The 20,851-nt window shown below is 39.6% G+C and overlaps 1 protein-coding gene across 6 annotated transcripts in view; it reads right to left on the bottom strand.

Annotated features, from left to right (window-relative positions):
* Positions 1-20,851, bottom strand: part of AFDN (afadin, adherens junction formation factor) — a 127,334-nt gene that overhangs the window by 4,521 nt on the left and 101,962 nt on the right. For 4 of the 6 annotated variants that reach the window (XM_056853752.1, XM_056853748.1, XM_056853750.1 and 1 more), the window contains 9 exons: positions 18,464-18,529; positions 18,260-18,333; positions 16,107-16,225; positions 12,379-12,573; positions 11,960-12,051; positions 11,667-11,855; positions 9,225-10,253; positions 4,409-4,543; positions 1,545-1,833 (listed from right to left, as the gene is read on the bottom strand). In XM_056853752.1, coding sequence (XP_056709730.1) covers positions 1,545-1,833; positions 4,409-4,543; positions 9,225-10,253; positions 11,667-11,855; positions 11,960-12,051; positions 12,379-12,573; positions 16,107-16,225; positions 18,260-18,333; positions 18,464-18,529 — 2,188 coding nt within the window. The remainder of the gene's footprint in view (positions 1-1,544; positions 1,834-4,408; positions 4,544-9,224; positions 10,254-11,666; positions 11,856-11,959; positions 12,052-12,378; positions 12,574-16,106; positions 16,226-18,259; positions 18,334-18,463; positions 18,530-20,851) is intronic. The other 2 variants (XM_056853751.1, XM_056853754.1) reach the window with 2 other exon arrangements.

The following is a 20,851-nucleotide window of genomic DNA, read 5'->3' as shown; positions in this document are numbered from 1 at the left end:
CTTAGGTTGAAAATCCATTTTTATGTAAATTATAATCATCACATCATTTACTTTACAGCACTACCACTGATAACTGTTATGAATGGGATTATGAATTATATTATATGGGATTATATTATATGGGATTATACATTCCTGTTCAATTATCAGTAGAAGCACAGAAAATTATCATTCCTTTTAACAGGTAATCTCACAGCAGCTGGGGGTTTTGTAGTGGTACCTTAACGAATGCATAATGCCTAAATATAAAATATGCTCAGTTGTGTATGAATTTGATTAAGAGCAAAAATGGGGCTATTCAGCCATTACTTCCCTTTCTCCCACCTTTACATGTTAAGATTGCCCCTCACTATAAGTAATTCCTCAAACTGGGAGAATTTTCCACTCTTTCAGCAAGGATTTCTTTCAATCCTACAGAATTTTAAGTCAGGAGTGGAATGAATCTGTGTTCAAATAGCTGTGGGATCTCCTGCTTCAGGTGATCCTCCTTTTCCAAGCAGTGATAACGTGAAGCTGGAAAAAACTTGAGCCACTCCTGAGCTCAGTGGGAAGAGTCAAGGGAGAGGGAAGGAGAAACAATATTCAAACCCTAGTAAAATTAAATTGGGGAAGTATGGTAAAAATAATTATTTCAATAACTTTGTGCTTGCCACATTATTAAAAGCTCAAAACTAGAAATATTTGTTGCCAAGATAGAAAGTCAGGAAGAGAAACTCAGAAAGGAGAAGAGGTGTGGGGGGGGAGGCTTTTACTCTAACAGTCTTGTACCATAAAGGTCAACATGCGCTGCCATAGTATTGTTCTCATGTCAATGATTAGCACTCATTCCCTGAACACATATCTAGCATTTAGGATACAACACTTGTCAGCTCGTATAATTTGAAAGCCATTTGCACACTATTTGCATGCCAAACAACAAGCAAATAGGCAACTTCTTCCCAATTAATGAACCAAACACACATATCCTGTTTTCGTGATAAGCATATAGCTCAGAAATGTCAAAGTACCATGGAGGCAATGGAATAAGAAAGTGAAAGAGATACAGGATAAAAGCCAAAACCAACAGTACTTTTAGCTAGTTGAACAAGAATTAAAAATAATAATTTTGCTTTCATTATATGAAAGTACGAATTGTGGAGAGTTTCATAAAGAATAAAGATAATTGAAAGAACACACCATTTACCATAGCATACATCACCATGCTGAGGATAGTGATTGAGTAAGAAATAATCATAAAGTGATTCTGTCCAGGAAATCATAGTGTGAAATGCGTAGAGAGTTTCATACAGAAAGATTCGTATTTAAAATTTTGTGTCTACCTTTTGCGTTGCTGGGATTGATGAAACTCGGTTTGTTTGGTAAGGGAGGGGGGTGGCTCGGTTTGTGAGCAGTACTGTTGGCATTGACCGAGGATGGCTGGAATGAGTTGGAAAGGAAGATGCCATCTGAGGCTGGGCGTGGCTGGCGTGAGGGCTGCTGTGGCTTAAGGGTGGCAGGAGGAAGGTCACCATAAGACTTTCTTGTACTGGAGTACTTATCCTGACCTGCTGCTAGACAGGAATCCTCCTCCTCCTCATCATTGTATGCAACAAACTTGGCAGTATAAATCGTATCAGGGGAGAGGACCTGTGTTTTGAGGTAAGAGGTGTTTCGCTGAGGTGGGGGAGGAGGAGCATTAGATGAAGGGGGCAGGGGTGGGAATTCATATTCCCGTGGAAGCGGAGGTCTGTACAGACCAGGCTCATCAGGTTCCAGCAATCTCCGTTCCGCCTCATCATGCTGACGGCGCCTTTCAGCCTCCAGGCGATTGTAATATTCTTCTTCCTGTCGCCTCTGGCGAGCCAAAAGGAACAAAAGGGTACCAGTCAATACATTTTTTCAAGTAAACCAGGCAATATTTTTCTATGAAAGATTCAAAGATACAATTCACTTCTTTATTCCAAAGAAATGAGCAACACTTCCTGTTGTATAAAAAAGAATTATGTAAATGTTGGTCCATTTTTGTATTGAGAAAAATGTACAAAGGACTACCAAATCTTACATGTAGTTTAAAATAAAATAAAATTGAGCATAACCATTATGGATCTCCACTTTGCCTTCAGTCAAAAGAAACTAGTAGTTTCTTGTATTCTCATCCATTCTTTTCATCATTAGAAAACCTCAATTTAACATCTAGTAGAGTTTACTGCCATAATTGATCTGGTACATGCACATTAAAGATGACAACCATCTATTATAAGATTATTTAACACTCAGCTAACAGTGAGAACTTTTTATATATACTGAACTCTATTTATAACCTCGTAACTGGTAGTGCAAGCATAATGCTAAGGGAATGGTACACACTCAATCTCCTTTCACCCTTCTGATGTTGTGTACCGTCTCCCTGTATCTCTTACTAGTTTTGGGGGCATTATTTAATACTAAACAGTAAAGAAATCAATGAAGATAGCAATAAAGAAGTGGAACACTGAGAATCATCTGGCGAACATTATAACATGACAGATTTCTTAGGACTGATACAGATGTAATGCTCACCATAGTTTACTGAGTGACCCACTTCTTTATCTGACCCTCATACAAATTGTGCATGCCACCCGCAACCATAGTTCAGCTTTATGCTTGACCATTTCACGCTGGGTACTCATTTTACCGACCTCGGAAAGATGGAAGGCTGAATCAACCTTGAGCCGGCTACCTGAAACCAACTTCCGTTGGGATCGAACTCAGGTCGTGAACAGAGCTTGGACTGCAGTACATCAGCTTACCACTCTGCGCCACGGAGCTCCTAGTCCAGTCTATTACAAGCACTAATACCTTGTCGGTGGAAGCACCCAAAAGGTGAAATGCCCTTCCCTCAACCATTAGTCTGGTACCATTTGTTTTATGGTTTTCATTTTTTAAGCAAATCAGGTATTCACAAGTGAGGGATCCGCAAGGATTTGCAAAGGGCATCTCATTTTCCACTCCCCCACTATTTTCTTTCACTTCCCTAAAGGCCTCTATAGCCTCTCCCTGCTTCCCTCTCTACCTACCAGCCAATCTTACTTTATCTGCTCCCGTCTTCAGCTTTTCTTTCTTTCCTCTCCCAGCAGCCTCTACCCGGGAAAACTAGCAGTGCAGTGGGGAGCCCACAAGGACTTGTAGGGGGCGCCTCACTTTCAAATGTATCCTTCTCCCCACGCTATTTCCCTCTTCCTGGGAAACCCCACATTCTTATCGTTCTCTATTTCCTTCTCTCCTTCCCACCCAACTACATTTTATCTACCCCCTAACTTCAGCTATATTTACTACGTTTATAACCCACTTTTCTTATCAATGGGGAGCTAAAGCAGTTTATATAATTCTCTTCAAATTAATCTTCACAATAACCCCGTGAGGAGGTTACACTGAATGTGTGACTGGCCCAACGTCACCTAGCACGATTCCATGGCAGAGTGGGGATTTGAATTTTGGGTCTCTCAGATCCTAGTTTGAAACTTTAGCTACAACTTTTTATGTGGAGCTAAACCAGCTTTTATGTGGAGCTTTTTTTTTTTAGCTCCACCAGCTTTTATGTGGAGGCTGCTGTTGAACAATAGTGAGCTCCTGGACGAGCCACGGAACTGACGTGGCAGCAAGTCGCCCAATGGCTGCTAGTGGGCCTGGCTCTGGTGAGTCCTCCCTCAAAGGCCACAACAGCCTGGAAAAAGCCCTGGAAAAAGCCCTGACAGAAGATAGGCTTCAACTGGCAATACAGTTGTGGTTGCCTAGCAACGGCCACAGAGGGCGTTTATTTCTTAAAGCTACAGGTGCCGCTTTTATTATTTGGGGCCAGGGATTAACCCCCCTCCAGTGGTTTGTTTTCCTGATATTTCAGATTTTTCTGCAAAGCTGGGGCTTTTCTCAGGTTTGCACAAACATCTTTCTTGCCTCTCCACAGCTCCAGTCTCTGGATTTAAGTATCCACAGATTTGGCCATGCCGAGAATTAGATATACTGATTGACATGCTAAGTTTGGAGGGAAGGTGGCATGGCATAGCCCGATCTCATCTGATCTCGGAAGCTAAGCAGGGCCAGTACTTGGAAGGGAGACCACCAAGGAAGGCTCTGCAGAGGAAGGCGATGGCAAACCAGCTTTGCTTCTCACCTGCCTTGAAAGCCCCTTGTTTGGGTTGCCATAAATCAGTTGCGACTTGACGGCACATTACATACATACACACACACTCTAAGTTTTACTGATCTGCTTTAATTTGTAAGCCATCGTGGAAATCTCGTGATTGAGGGATAGGCTAAAAATCTACCAAAGAAATGATGATGAACACGATAATCACTATTCAATACGGGAATAATGTGAACATTCTGAAAAAGCAAACTGATAGGGGTCAAGCTAATTGGGTGATGCTTGCTTCACTTAGAGGACCATAACCTTTTGTTCTGCCTCTCGCTTTGTCCGCTCCTCCTCTTGGCGCCTGCGCTCTTCCTCCTGCCGGGCTCTGTCTTCCGCTTCTCGTTTTCGCATCTCTTCCAACTGCTGCTGCCGTCTGCGCTCTTCATCCTGTAGCTAACAAAAATTTGTCCTCAATTTTTTTGGGGGGAAAAAAGTGAAAATATTTCTGCTAGGATAAAAAGCCTCAAATGAAAGCCTTTTTGGAAAAAATGCAAGTCAATACAAATATGTTGTACAGACGATGTTCTTCAGCAGTCACAGTGACAATCTAGTGAGGATTTCATTCTGAAAACACAACCAATAATTTTCAAATTAAAAATGCAAAAAGCAAACTTACTTAGATCTCCCTTCTCCCAAGAATATTTGTTTTAGCTCACATTCCCAGATTGGGTACAGAAATCTGCACTGGAAGCACAAACATTTCGTTCGTGCTTCTTGTTTCAGTGAATTGACAATATTCCAGTCTAGATGTATATACTGAGAGGGTAAACTGCCTACTTCCCCACTGGTGAAGATGTTCAAGATTTGGGACATTATAATGATGCAAAAGCACAGGAATTGCCTAGGCAATTGTAAGGGCAAAATATCTAAAGTCAGTCTTGGATACAACATACTGAATCAACTCCTTTACCAAAATGCCAGTACATTTACAGCCCAATTCTAAGGGGGGGAGGGTACTTATGAGGCAAACAGGGAATGGTGCAGCTATGCTGCCTCCCAAGCATCTTGCAGCAGTGTAGAGGGGAAATAAAATAAGATTTTTTTCCCTTAGCCCCATGAAACTCGCCCATAAAGTTTCACGGGGCTACACCAGGGGTTTTGCAGGCGTAACTTTGTACCTGCAAAATGGCACGTTCCTGGGATGAAACGCTGTGGAAGCTGCCTAAAGGCAGCTCCACCCCCAGGAATGCATCCCCAGACCCCGGTGAGAGCTCTTGCACCAGAAAAACACTGGTGGAGAGGCAACGACAGTGCATGGGGCTCACGCTGCTGCACTGCTCCCCGGCATCAACCGCCCTGCAATGGTTTCCGTGCCACTCTGGATGGTCTAGAGTGGCATGGATACTGGTACTGGAGTCCCATCGGCTCCTATGTGGCTCCGTATTAATACAACGTGATATGCTCTGCACTGAACATAGTTAGCATACTGGCTGTATTGACTTCCCTGCCAGTGGGAAAACTGAAAATGTTAGGAGGTCACGTTTGCTTCCAGCTCTTTTGACTTAAAAAGGCACCACTAGCACTTGAATTAGTCTTCAAGCAGCAATTCATGGAGATGTGGGGGTGGAAACTGGGGAGGGACCTTAGTGGGCAGAATGCCACAGAGTCCACATTTTAAAGCACCCATTTCCTGCTGGGAAACTGATCTCTGTAATCTGGAGATCAGTTGTAACTCTAGGAGCTCTCCAGGCCCCACTTGGAGGTTGGCAGCCCTATTAACCGCACTTATGTGTTGCTTCAGTTTTAAGAAGGACCTAATTCTATACAGCAGACCAGAACACTGTACAGAAGCAAAAACATTTCAGAAAGAGCATCCTCAAAGACAAAGCATGGATCAGGGGTCCCCAATCTTTTTGAGCCAGCAAGCACCTTTGTAATTCTGACAATGAGTTGTGAGCGCAACCACAAAAATCACTGCTACAGGAGGCAAAGGCAACCACAAAAAGTCAGGGGGTGAGGCTGTGTATAACTCTTACAGTAACTCTGTAGCATTTCAGGCAGATGTCCTGTTTAACATGATGCCTTTTTAAATGAACATATGGTTAAATATTTGTTTTTTGCATACACACAGCTTGCATTCAGCTCCACAGTGAAGATCCTTGTGCTGTGGCAACAGCTTTTGCTAAGCAACATTTTTAAAAATCTGCACAGCCCATCAGATCTCTAACTGTCAAGCAGAAGTTCCATCTGGCCCCTCCCTCTTTCTAGAAACTTTTGGCAGGATGGACACTATGGTGTCCACAAGTGCCATGTTGGGGACCCCTGGTGTGGATATTTTCCACTTCATAAGTCGGTTAAAAAGTGTTATGAAAGAATAAAGGAGAACTACTGGACTGTGTCCCACAATGCAAGACAGAGCACCAAGTTTCACTTTAAAAGCATAGTACCGGGGCATTACTGTAAATATCCTCACATAGCAGATTTTTTAATTATAATTCCTTGAGGTAAGCTTAGGAGACATCACCCAGCCAAAATTTAACACCTTTCATTTCAGCTAAGAAGGAGATTAAACCTCTTCCCTTGAAAATAATGTGATTTAATATTGATTTTGATTGTGTCCACATTTGAATGATTCAGGAAAACATCCCTGGTTTAAGAGCTGATTTTCATATTCAACCTCGGCTTTTGTTTTAAAAGTGAGGAGGAGAAACATCATATTACTACATGCCAATCAGTATACACTAAGACCTATTTTATAGGGCATGCACCAAGAATGTTGTTATAAAGGTTAATGGATATGGGAAAGTGATCAAAGAAGGATGAATCTATTCCCAACAGACATAGCAAGTTGCCATATACCTAGAAGTAGCTAACATTATGGAAAGTGTACTAAGATGCTGAACTTCCAATTTTGTTAGTATTATTTACTTTGGACACTTACAGTACCATCCTAAGTACATTTACATTATTCTAAGCCCATTAACTTCAATGGATTTAGAAGTGTGTAACTCTGCTGGGATGGAATTATTAGCGCTCTACTGGTTAGTATATTAGTGAAATGTAGCAGTATGACTGCATAAAGACAGGATTATAGCTGAGGTATCCATGTAAATACTTCTAAAATATGCTCAGAAACAGCAGCTTAGAGGTAGCATTTCAAAAAGTGAAAGGTTAAAAGGAATTGTTTCCAGGCAAGTAATATGAATGACAAATCATGAATACCTTTTATATGAACAGGAGAAGCTAAACAATGCAACGTATTTACAAATTTTGAAAAAAATAAGTTGGATATTTAAATGTTTATAACAACCTCTTAGGGTTTATGATTTGTGGGACGAAATGAATCAAACAAAATCTCATTCTCCCATATTACAGTTTCCAACTCCTTGAATTCTTAAAAAAATGCTAAATATGTGGTCCAGTATAGCTATGGTAAGTTAACAGCTGCAAACAATTCAAAGATGCAAACAAAACACAATATTTAAAGGAGAAAGGCATGGGAAAAGTTAGGAACAGATCTTCAGCAACAGTTATTTGCATGCTTACAACTAATTTAATGCATTATTCCCCTGCCTTAAAGCACTCCAAAAATGACAAATATCCAATGCATATTGGATCATTACTAATTTAAAGAAAAAGAAAAAGAAAAAAGCAATAGGAAAAAGCATTGAAGAGAAAGAAATAAGAACATACCAAATCTAGAACAGAGATTGCTGGCATAGCAGTCTGCTGCAGGTAATAAAAGAAGGAAAAAGAAAGATGCACAGTGAAAATAAGGGAAAACTGAGATTTGCACTATGCCAAAAGCATTTTTCTTTGATTTGTTACAACAGCTGTATATGAAAAAGAGAAAACATGCAGTGTTTTGATACTATAAAATAGAACTAGTGACTGACCTTAAGTAAATCCATTATATAGTTTTTTTAAAAAACTGCCTATTTCTATTGTTTCCTTGCTTTAAGGTATGACATTCTACCAGTACATGGATATTTAAAATGTAAATGAAGTTGCCTATTGTGGAAGAGCATCTGATTAATTGCCTTCAGTTTTTATACTTTATTCTTACCAGAAATAAACCACTACATTTTATAGCTGTGCAAAGCCCTTCACAAAATTTAAACTTCAGCCCTACTGCAAAAATATAACCTAGTGAATAAGTTACACAACAGAGATGGCTAGTTAAGAATAGGATGCAACTCTGGGAACAGCTACATTAAAGTATGAGATAAGTTTTTAATATATGAAACTGTGACAAATGGGATTAATATAATTATTCTGTCAAGGACAAATGTACAGCATTCCTTTCATTCAATTTTTAAATATGGTGTAGAAAACTGGGGAGGGGGGAGGGAGGGGAGAGAGAGAGAGAGAAACATTCTGTTGAAAACTGCACAGAGACAGAACCCTGAAAATCTAGTACTTTCAACTCTGTTAAGGCAATACTAGCAGTTTATATAAAAAATCAATGCCAAAGAAAATTGGGTATAACCTGTAGGCCATACTGGTGTAACTCTACACTGTAAATGTGACCATTCATCAGTGTCCTAAACATGCTAGTTTAGGTTCTCTTAAAAGTGTTTTTTAAAAATGAAATTTGAATCAGTTCCTGCAATTATGATACTCAGTACAAAGTAAACTACACTGAAGAAACCCTTGATGCAAAACAAAAATGCTGCTCATGGAGTGAACAAACCAATAATGCTCTGACAAATGAAAGATGAATAAGCTTCCTTTGGTAGCACTGGTTTTATCAATAAAATAATAATAAAGAATTAGGTTACGTTTAAATGTGTGTAAGTTAAATTCCCTTTTGTTTTTTATTTTAATGAATTATAGATGTATGTATCATACTGGTTGCCTGGCTTTCCATGCCAATTTCTTTTTCTGCAAAGGGGGCTGGAAGGAAGGCTATTCCCAGTTCAAGTTTTCTCGTTAGTAGCTTGTGATACCCCACTTAATTTTACAAAGTGCATCAGACAGCGCCAGGCTTCATTGCGTACAATGAAAGACAGGGACATTAAGACAGTCCAGTCCTCCTTTATCCTGTAATGATATGTTATTTTAACTTAAGACTTACTAACAGCACATATAGGTTTTACAAGAGCACAACATTTTAAAAGGATTCTGAGTTTACCCTTGCTCTTCTCTCAGCTTCCAGGCGCTGCATGATCAACATGGTGTCTATATCATCATCTTCTTCGTCATCTTCATCCTCATCTTTTTGCTTTGACTCCTGGAGCCGTTTCTGGAACTGCCACTCCAGCATGAGCTTTCGTAGGCGGTCATTCTCTTCAGCCGTACGATCTGGCTTGTTCTGAAGATCTTGAATCTCTTTGCTCAGCATGTCCGCAATGTGCATTTGCTGCTGTTTCTCCAGCTTCTCCTTAGCATCTCTTTTCCAAGGGTCAGGAGACAGGCTATCACTAGAGGACAGCTCTTCTTTGCTTATGGTGATGTACTGCAGATCTCTTCGCTCAATAGTTCGGGGCTGCTGTTGAGGCTGCAGTTCTCTAATGACAGTTTCCTGGGTTCTCTGCAACGTTGAAGGCTTTTCTGGTTTTACCTGCTGAGCTGCCACTGGAGGAAGTAAGGACTGAGCAGGAATTAGTGGCTGTGCTCGCATTTGCCCCAGTTTTCGTTCCTGTTCCCGACGCTTCCTGTCACGCTCTTCCTCTAAACGTGCTTTTTCTTTCTCATACCACCTTTGATGCTCTTCTCTCTTTTTTCGCTCTGCAGCAGCAACCTGGGATGATGACTGTGGCCCTAACTGGCTTGAAGAAGGTGGAGGTGGTGGCAGAGGCAAATCCATCTGCAGTCCATCAAAGTCAGCTGCATAGTGCACCGGGGGAGGAGGGGGAGGAGGGGGAAGGTCTGTTCTAGCAGTCTGAGAAGCTGCCAGCGATATTGGCTGAGAGACAACAGGAGTTTTCCATCGGCCGGGTCCACTTTTGGTTAAACAAGATCCAGGGGGGAGGGATTTAGAGGAATGGTTCAGATGCTCTTGGCTTGATGTACTAGAATCCACAGAAGAGTTCATCCATGGGTCACTATCGGATTTCCTATCAATATATTCCACATCTTTTCGTATTATGACCTCCAATCGATTCCTTTCTGGCTGATAAACTGTATCATCCCGCAGTTCTTCCTGAGAACGAGTTACGCGCTTGAAGGGGGAGGGAAAGCAAACAGTTAGTATATGCAACAAAAACTACTGAAGGACCCATTCAAAAGTTCTACCAAGATGATGCAATGTTTACTCCATTCCTTAAAATCAACTGTTTCACAGGAAGAATGCCACAAGTTTGAAGCCCTGCATACAGTCTCTCATGCAAACAAGTTATCCAAGCTAAAGTAACTGAAAGCTGCGAGACAGGATTACGAAACTATTCTGGAGGGAGGAGAAACAGAAACATAACTCATGCCACACACCCATTCTCACATAACTTCTTAGGATTATGTAGACAAAACCACCAGCAGCCCAGAAACTTCCTCTCTGAAACATTTGGAGCTAGCACCAAACTGGAGTAACTGAAACACATTCTAACAGCTGCGGCAAGCTTCTTTTCTAATCACAATTAAACATAAGGACTATAGAGGAAGAGAAACCATCTGTTCACCCTGTTGTATTCCCCTCTCTTATTTTCTTTCCTTCTGCAATAATGGAAGTTACATAAGAAAGCATCTGATTACCAAATCCCCTGTATAAATATGAAAATATATAAATAAAATGTGCCATCTTCACACGCATGCTGTGTTTTTAATTATTTGTCAGAACTGTGAAGATCTGTAGAGCACAGTATTTTCATCTAAATATAAGGCACCATATACCTCACAAGAGCTGATACAATTCTGTAGATACTTGAATTTTAACTGAAGTTTCCTTACGCTGCTTCCCGGATTTGTTTTAGACACAAAATTGACAGTATGCAAAAGAAATGTAATTGGTGACTGTGAACAAAGACAGATTATTCTGGAATTCTCTATCGATGACCTTAAGCATGACCTAGAAAGAATGCCTTGTTTGGAATGAAAGCATTTCTTATGCTCTATTAGTTCAGAAGCACTGAACACAAAGCAACTTGTGTCAGATGCATTGTGAAAACGCTACTAGCAGATTGCTAATGACTTGGGTATTTATAGTGAACACAGCTAAAACAAGCAGTTTATAGTTTGACAATAGTTAATGCAGTCTTCTAGTACAAGGCTGTTCTTACAGCTATTCCTAAGAAATAGTTCTTTAGGAAAAAATAAAGATGTATGGAATCCAGTATGATTTTCATTACATACGCTCTGTTTCAAAGTCAACTTCAAGTGTGTACTGTTAACTTTTCAAATAAGTTGCCATTGTGTGGATGTTTCCGTAGGTTAATTTAGATAAAATATAAACATTATTTTCAAATTTAGAGCTTCAGTTTCATATTTAGAAACTGGCAGAACTTATTTTCTAGGTGCAGCAGCTGTATAAACTGGAGATGCTTTACTGGTATTAAATTCGACAGACTAGTAATCATAATTCTAGTTCCATAATACAACCTTGAAATCACTTAAAATTTAGTCTTTTAAAATTATTTCTGACCTGCACTGCAGTGCTGATATAATGATTATTTTCTGTTTGAACTTGAGGCTTCTCTTCGTAATTTGACCACTGACTTTGAGCAGGGCCCATTCTGTCTTGGGACTTGGAGGCTGGGAATGTGAAATATTCTCTGGTGTAAGTCTGTGTTGGGATAGGATATGCTTCAGGTCTGGGTGGCAGCATCTGTTCCTGTACAAATATAAAAATATCATACAAATGTGTACATTATATATGTGCATATACATACTGTACGTATTCCAGATATTTATAGGTAGAATTCATGGCTTGCTAACCTCTGTACAAAGGTTTCCAGTAGAGACTGATGTTATTTTGTTAGCTGTCCCAGCTGCATAAGCATTCTTGGTCCCAGGACTTGGGGGCTGATCTGAAGAAAAAATAGAAAGTTAGGAAGAAGTTTTATTAAAGAGAACTTTGTTAATCCATACAATACAAACCTGCAAACTGATGTTATCAATAGGAGTTATTTATCTTTAATTATACTATTTACTTTTACAAGTATTTTATTTGTACGTTACAAGTATAAATACAAGTACCATTTACTTGTATTTATTATTTAAGAACTAATCAAATATTCTATCAAATTTTGTACATTAGTATTTTCCCTGAATACACATTTAAGAGTTTTTAGCTCAGCTTTTAAAGAGCAAGCAGTTATTTTCTACTAATTTAAATCCAATAATGTTCTGCTTACTTGCTACATTGGGACTGGATCGGTGATCTGCTCGATTCTTCATTAATCTGTCATCTCCTGGCAACTTCTTTGGTTCATTATATTCCGTCCAAGGCAGCTGAGGGCTCTCAGGTGATCCATTCTGAGCAGAATTGTTATACAGCTCAAAACCTTCACTCTTTGGTCGGGGTTTGCCTGAACCACGGCGGTCTGAAACTGCAAAAAAGAAGAAAAGAACATCACAAATAATGCTTTCTGCTACAATCATAATGCAACGGCCCAACTAAGTATGGGTGCAAGGATGCTCACAGATCTTGCATACTCTCCTTCTCTTCCTCTACAGCCTCTAAGGCAGGGGTGTAAAACTCATTTGTTATGAGGGCCAGATATGACTTGTCACTTGGTCGGGCCAGGCCATGTCTCGCCTGCCCAGATTGGGACTGGGGAGGAGTGGCTGCCTCAGCTGGCTCATGGGTCAGATAAGAGCTCTTAAGGGGCTGCATCCAGCCCACAGGCCATATGTTTGACACCCCTGCCCAAAGGCCTCAGAAAAGCTGATGCCAGAAGTTTTGGGGACCCCACATGGACCAAAAGCCAAGGAACTCAGGGGGCTGCAATGAAGAGGGGGAGTTGAGAAAAATCACAAGCACTTTCCTTTTCTGCCAGCAGCGTGCTTTTAATTGGCAAGAAGCTTCATTAGTGCATGATAGGGCACTTTCACCTGACTTTTCCCTGGGCAAGATTCAACATAAATTTAACATTTAGGTATAAAATTATTTAGAAGATGTTACTCAACACATTTCTAAAATACAGACTCCATTTATTGCTTAAAGTTACAGGTCATAGCAAAAATAATTGTCAGTAAAACCCATAAAGACTTGAAGCTGCCTTATACCGAATCAGACCATTGGTCCATCAAGGTCAGTACTTTCCTTTTCCTTTCCTTTTATCCCTTAGAAGCTCCTTGATCCATTGATCTTGAGCAGCATATAACAAATCTTGCCACTGACAATGTAGCCTTGGGATCCCTATCGCTTAGTAGAAAAGGCATTATGTCAGACACAGAGGCATTAGATTTGTATGTTAAAAGGGGGGAGATATAATGTGGTCGAAGTTCCTCGTAAAAGCGGCATTCCAAAAGGGCATGAGCTAGTGAATCAATAGAGCCAGAAGAGCAAGGACAGGTCCTGTCTGGATATGGTATATTCAAAATTCTGCCCTGCATAACCATAGAGGGGTTAGCATTCAATCTAGCTAAACAGAAGGCTCTAGAAAGACGAGGAGTTGTCAAATAATATGTATAAGCAGGCAAACCACGTGGTGGTGGTATTCCGAAGAACTGGGATGAACAAACGCGGCAAGCACGAAAAGTAGTGCTGTTATAATCAAGCTCTTTAACGTGCTTTTTAATTTTGGTGAAAGCTTTAGTTTTCCCAAGATTGAATAACGTATCCTGCGAGAAGCCCAACAATGACAGTTTCTTATCTAAGATTTTTTGCCATGAGGATTTAAAAGGGTCGTGCTTCAGAGAAGCTAGGAACCCCTCAGTGCTAAAGCACAGTTTAAGGTGTAGTTTAAAGGCAGCCAACAAGGTTAGTACTGTCTACTCAGACTGGCAGCGGCTCTCCAGGATCTCAGGTCTTTCACACTACCTACTACCAGGTCCATTTAACTGGAGATGGCAAGGCTTGAACCTGGGACCGTCTACATGCCAAGCAAATGCTCTACCACTGAGCCAGCAGCATCACTTGATAAATATAAACCACATATGGTACCTAGTACAATGAGGTTTTACTCCTTATCTCTTTTCTGTCTACAGTATACCTTGTCTGAAATCTTGATAATTTTTAAAATTTTATTTTAACAAAATCGCTCAGTAAGAGTATCACACTGCATTATCGACCTTGAGTCTCCGTGAGAAAGGTGAGCTATCTATAATGTAAATGAATTTATAGTTGATGATATGGAAAGAAAGAACTGAAAAGAACTATATAGAAAGGAAAGGATGTGCCTGATAAAAAACAAAACTCACAGAAAGTTCCCTGCATCCCATCTCAAAATTGCCAAATGCAAGTATGTGATGAAACAAACTTTGAAATGGAATTCTATGTGGGTATTTCCCCATATGATGTGAAGTACCAGAAGAAAAAAGAGCTATCGATTTCTCAATTCCTGCCAACTTCACCATCTGTGGGTCCTCTCACTCTTTGTCTTGCTTTATGCCCTTACATACATGATGTCAAGAAGAATTTAATTTCTAATGTAACAGATGTTGGGATTTCAACCTGCCGGAAAAATCATACATCTCTGTCTACTGTTAACAGATTGACATAAACGTATCATACAGCTTGTATTTAATGGCCTAACAGAAATTAAATGTATAATACCAGATGGGAAAATTATACACAACGGGGTGAAGAAAGATGGCCATAGCTCCAGCGAGGGGCCACAATCAAGTAGAACAAATACGTTGCATGCATAAGGTCCAAGATTCAATTCTGGCATCTCCAGTAAAAAAAGGCTGTCGGTAGCAGGGCTGAGAAGTACCACTGCCAAGGCCATTGCCATGGAGAGCTGCTGCCAGGAAGAATGGAGGATATTGGGCTAGAAAGACCAAGGGACTGACTCAATGCAAGAGAGTAAAGCTGCAATGAGAGAGAAGCTATGGGTTTGGGGCTTGGAATTAACAGCTGAGGACACAGAAAAGTCCAAATCCACTTCATCCTCTCCTAACACACACAGGCATCTCACTCTGTAGTTACTGCCATGATTTTCGCATCACAGAGACTCAGTAGCTTCAAAAGGGCTTTGGAGGATATGAAATACTAAATAGGTGACACCATCTGCCACTTTTTTAATTTTCAAAATATCAGCTATGTAGAAAACAACACACTAGTACTTCAATGTGACATTGCAAACTAGCAAAGAATTCATATCTAGAAAGGTGAAGGTATGCTTTTATCCAGGTTAATACCAAAAAACAAATGATTACAGGTAGTCACACTGGTCCAAGGAAGAGTCCAGTAACAAAAGCCATGTAATGCCTTATATAAGGACCAACCAAAATAACACAAAGCAGTGTGGTAGCTTTGAGTTCTCCAGCAGAAAAAAAATGTTTCAGAGCCTGATATTAAGGCCTCTAGTCTACATCCCGTATAAAATACCCCACAGACTTGAGCAGATTAGGTGGTGCTGGGTAGAACTGGCATCATGTTTTACCTTAACCTTCTGTGAAGAAAGAAAAATGGCAGCCTCCGACTGAAAATATAAAAAACTAACAGCTGATCAAATGTCTCTCTAGCAAACAACGGAACACACGTGTGACTTAAAAACTCATGGGCAGAGAAGAAAACGTGCTTGTAAATAGCAGTGATCCTCAGCTATGGCATTCATCAATGAGTTTCCCAGCACCCATTTGCTTCTTTGACAACACATCTTTCCCCACCCAGTAACTGTGCCAGGCACTTGCATACCCCTCCCTAGGGAAAAAGTAATGGATTATTCAGGCTGTTCCACATTTATATCAGTAGAAAAGAGCAGGAGTCCAGCAGCACCTTAAAGACTAACAAGTTTCTGGTAGGGTATGATCTTTCATTAGCCACAGCTCACAAAACCTCATACCCTGACAGAAATTGTGTTACGTCTTTAAGGTGCTACTGGTCTCTTGCTCTTTTCTACTGCTATTGACAGAGTAACATGGCTACCCATCGTGAGCTATATATGGACATTAGTGTTTTGCATTTGTTTACCTCTTTGCATCATCGGTGAGGGCTGGTTAAGCAGAGTTGCTAGACCATGATAAATTGCTCCTTGTTTTGCCACTTCTAGTGTCACCACTGATCCAGTTCTTGTCATCAGCTCTGCTGCCCTGAGGTAAAAGAGAAATAAAGTAAATTGTTTTTACTGATCATCAGTTGTTAACAAGAGGAAGGAGTAAAAATCACAGTGAGAACCATTTACCCAAAATGAAAGCACTGCAAATACACAAAAATATTTATACGTTTAAAACTGGGATTTAAATATTGAACAGATAGTTAAGATAGTAAAAAATGAAATATGAAGATAACATTCTATTTTACAATATATTAATTTTTATTATTCTTTTGTATGCTGATGTTGTAAATGAGGAAAATAAAGCAGAAGAAATATTGCAGCGTAACAGACTTTTACTACTGTCAACCTACAGAAATAGTGTTATAGTTTTCCTGATGAAAGCCAGATCTACAGGAGTATTATCTGGAACAAGGATGCTTTTAGAGCCATGGACAAAACTTTGGGGGTTACCACACTTTGTATTCCCAGCGATGTATTAAAAGTTTGAAAATGTTATAAAAAACATCGCTTTAAAAGGGTTTTTGGATACCACGGCTTATAAATGGTTGGAAGACGTCTTCACAGCTAAAGGGGCCAAACAAAGTGCGAACAGTATTTTTTATAATGTTTTCAAACTCTTAATACATCGCTGGGAATACATAGAAAGTGCGAACAGTATTTTTTATAACATTTTCAAACTCTTAATACATCGCTGGGAATACAAGTGCGGTAACCCTCTTTGTTCGCCCATGGAAAAAAAAGGTCTATCCAGTGTGGTGCCTGCCGATACCTTTCCTGGTGCCCACCAAGTGTTCTTAAAAAGTAAGCATGGCCAAGTGGGGCTTTTGCCCAGCAGGGCTTCTGATTGGCCACTGGAGAACTTACTGGCTGTTAAGCTTTTTAATATGCATGACTGAAGGTAAGCGGCAAAGGAAGTATACATCTTTCATGCAAGAATTTTTTTTTAAACAACATGTTCATTTTAAAAGTCACTAGAGCTTCTTCGTGAAATGGTAAAAAGTCAGTATTAGTGTTATCCATGACCTCACTCCAAAACATTATGTGGCTGGCCCTGCCGCCTGCAGCAGCCATTTTATGGTTCTGTCCACCACCCTGTGTCAGATTCCAAAGGTTCTTGCAAGGCCAAAAATGTTAGGGACCCTGCTCTAGAAAGAGAACTGACCCAAACACTGCTTTTTCCTAACATGTCAATTTTAACAGATTCCTCCCATTTTTTTAAAAAGAAGTCTCCAGGTTACTTAACAATAGTAGAGCTAGCTTTAGTGGCTTTGCTTATTTTTGTCTTTTAAAATTTTAAGGCTGCAAATTTTCATGATTAATTGGTTTTCATTATAAATTAAGACTGCAAATCCCAATTCATCAACTGGAATTACAACAAGCAAAGGCAAGGCATGCAGGGATCTAGACATCCTTCTTATGTGGAGTGGTAGATTTTTCTTATGAAATTTTTCATTAACGCACAAAAGTAACTGTTTTCTTCCTTCAGGATTTTAATATGGCATTTGCCATCTATGCTTTACCATATATACATTTTCAGCTTGTCTGACTAATCGCTTAGAGCATCAGACAATCTCTATCTAAAAGACTTAATTCAACTGACTATACAATAACCCCTTTATGCTCATATTATAATCTATAATCAGTGGACATTGATACCCTATTGGGTCAAGATATTGTAGGATATACATGGAACTGCTGCAGGAAAAGGTACACTCATTTATGCACTTTCATATCCACAACTCTGGGAAAAGAGCTCAAATATATAAGCAAAGTTCTAATAGATGTGCTACGGACATGTTAAGACTATGTTGCCTCCATATTTCCACATGACAATACCAGAGTAACTTTAAGCCACAGCACTATGCTGTCAATATGCTAATCTTGTTGTTTGGGTAATCTGATGCATTTCACCCTCCATGGTGTGTTCAATGATCTACATGAAGATGGAAAGAGGAGAATGAAGTTTATGAATAAGGTGGTAAAAGACAAAGGAAAGGAGCCGCAGTACTCCAGAGTTCTCTCTACCCTATTTTAACACACTTTACAAACACATAAAACTGTAACTTACCTTTCTTGGGATAGTCCAACCAAACTGCGTCCATCCACACTAAGCAACTGATCTCCGGCAGCCAGCCGACCATCCTGGTTAAACATTTAATAAAACAAAGGTTACGTCACTGCATACGGGATAAATCAAGCTAGACGACAGTTTAGAAATATTTTAAAAATCACTCTAAATGTAAATGGTTTTAGTGATATAGATATTACTCACCACATCTGCAGCACCACCTTTCACTACAGACTTCACATAGATTCCAAGTTTATCTTGACCGGCACCCTAGAAGTAAATAAAGAAAAATTATAAATACAGTTAAATTTCTCAAGTGTATTTCCATTATGAGAGAGACATCACCAAGTGACTTTCTATATTCCCCCCACCCTTCAAATTTCAGCAACCCAGGGTAAGCTGGAGGAGGGGAGAAGAGTATTTTTAACTGGTATTATTTAAGCAGCTCATCTACTCCTACTCCTGGTACAGCTCCTAGCCTGCTCAACTACTCATTAGAAGTAGAGTTCATGTACAAACCATTTGGGACTACCAATAAGGCATAACACTATACACACTTTCATGGCAACAGATTCCTTACAAAACTAAATGCCGTTGCTTTTGCTTACATAAGCGTACATGTAACAAGGTAGAAAACAGCCTGGGAGTTTAGAACAAGGTACATTCAGAGATGCAGGGCAGAAAATTTTCCATTCCCCCCCCCCACAGTGTTTCATTTTCCTGAGGAAAAATTCATTTCTACAGATTCATTGTTTCATAAATGCAACAAAAATGAATAGATGGCACTGACAAATACAACGGATAAGCTTAAGCAAGCTCGGCAGTTTTAAAGCTGTAATAAGTATTTTTCAGGTGATTATGCCTTGGAATTGTGGGAGAGTATGTGTATAGTTTATTCATTTACAAATAGGAGGTAAGAGATAAAACAACAAATACGTATAATAATCCAAATTTAAAAAATCAAATTGTGAATGTTCCTAATTGATTGTGCAAGTCAAATCAAAACCAAAACTAACATCCTTATTTATATGCCTCCTCTCTCATGGTGGAAAGTATATGTCATCACCAATCTGATATGGAACTAACCAGTTATTAAAAGTGATGCGTGGGAGAGTAAAGGTGATAAATAATAAACAAAACATAAAAAGTACCCCATGTCAATGTTTATGTTGCAAATACTTGAACTGAAATATTTGATTGGGGGGGGGGAATCCAGTGTGGATTGAATATCTGATTTTCTCTCCTAATCAAATATTTCAGTTCAAGTATTTGCAACACAAACATTGACATGGGGTACTTTTTATGTTTTATTTACTAAATATGTCAATGTAAACATGTTAAATCATGTTTGACTCAGGTTGACTCAGTCTTCCATCCTTCCGAGGTCGGTAAAATGAGTACCCAGCTTGCTGGGGAAGATGACTGGAGAAGGCACTGGCAAACCACCCCATAAACAAAGTCTGCCTAGAAAATGTCGGGATGTGACATCACTCCATGGGTCAAGAATGACCCAGTGCTTGCACAGGGGACTTTTACCTAAGAGAATAATGTAAGCTGCATTGGGTCCCCACTGGAGACAGGTGGGTTATAAAGTAAATAAATAATGTAGCTGAAGATGAAATGTAGGTTTGACTGGTGGATGGGAAAGAGAGAATGGAAAGATGAGAATATGGAGGCTGCTAGGAGAAGGGAAAGAGAAAGTAGTGAGGGGAAGGGATAGAGGATTAAGTGAAGTGTCTGCTATAAGTATTTGTGGGTTCCCCATTGTACAACTGGGTTGCGGCCATTGCATAACTGGGCTGGAGATTTCCTGGGGAGAGGCTGCCTGGAGAGGAAAGCTGAAGATAGGGGGCAGAAAAAGGTAGATTGTTTGGTGGCTGGGAAGGTGAGAAGGATGCAATAAAAGTGGAGAGGAAATTTTCTAATTTTCGAGAAGATATACAGTGCTGGGCTTATTTAATTAAAGGAAATCTAAATGAAAATGGGTTAATGTAGCATAACACCATAATAATAATTCTATTCAGTTACTTATTTATTTAGAGCATATTTTTCTCCAGAACTGGATAAAGACAGGTTATGATAATAAATACAAGTATAAATCCATGAGAAATAACAAACAGAGCTAGCTGTCACCAAAAAGGATCAGGTGGCAATGTCAAAAGCCCTCCCGAATATCTCCACCTTACATAACCTGTGGAATCTTACTTAGCAAGGTGGAAGCCTTCCTCACAGCTTCATGAGGGCTATTCCATAAAAAGGAGCAAGCACTGCAAAGCTATAGGTGACTAATCTAACAACCCTACAGGATGAATTATACTGGAATAAATTTTGTTGGTGGTTAAGATGCCACAGGATTCCTGTTTAATTAAGTAGGTAAAAGCTCTTGCATAGCGTTGCTTAAAATCAAGACTAATGTATATATTATATATATGTATTGATTGTGACTGAGCAGAGTTACATACTTAAGCATGCCCATCTCTGCTAAACTGTGATCATGAACAATCTATTAAGAGATCTGAGGAAAGATCTGTGTTAAAATTATGTTAGTATAAAACAAATGAACACAAATGACATATAAACTCTTTTATTATG

Source organism: Euleptes europaea, chromosome 7 (assembly GCF_029931775.1).
Source record: "Euleptes europaea isolate rEulEur1 chromosome 7, rEulEur1.hap1, whole genome shotgun sequence".
NCBI lineage: Eukaryota > Metazoa > Chordata > Lepidosauria > Squamata > Sphaerodactylidae > Euleptes > Euleptes europaea.
Note: the sequence above shows the minus strand (reverse complement) of the source record. Positions and strands in the feature narration are given on the sequence as shown.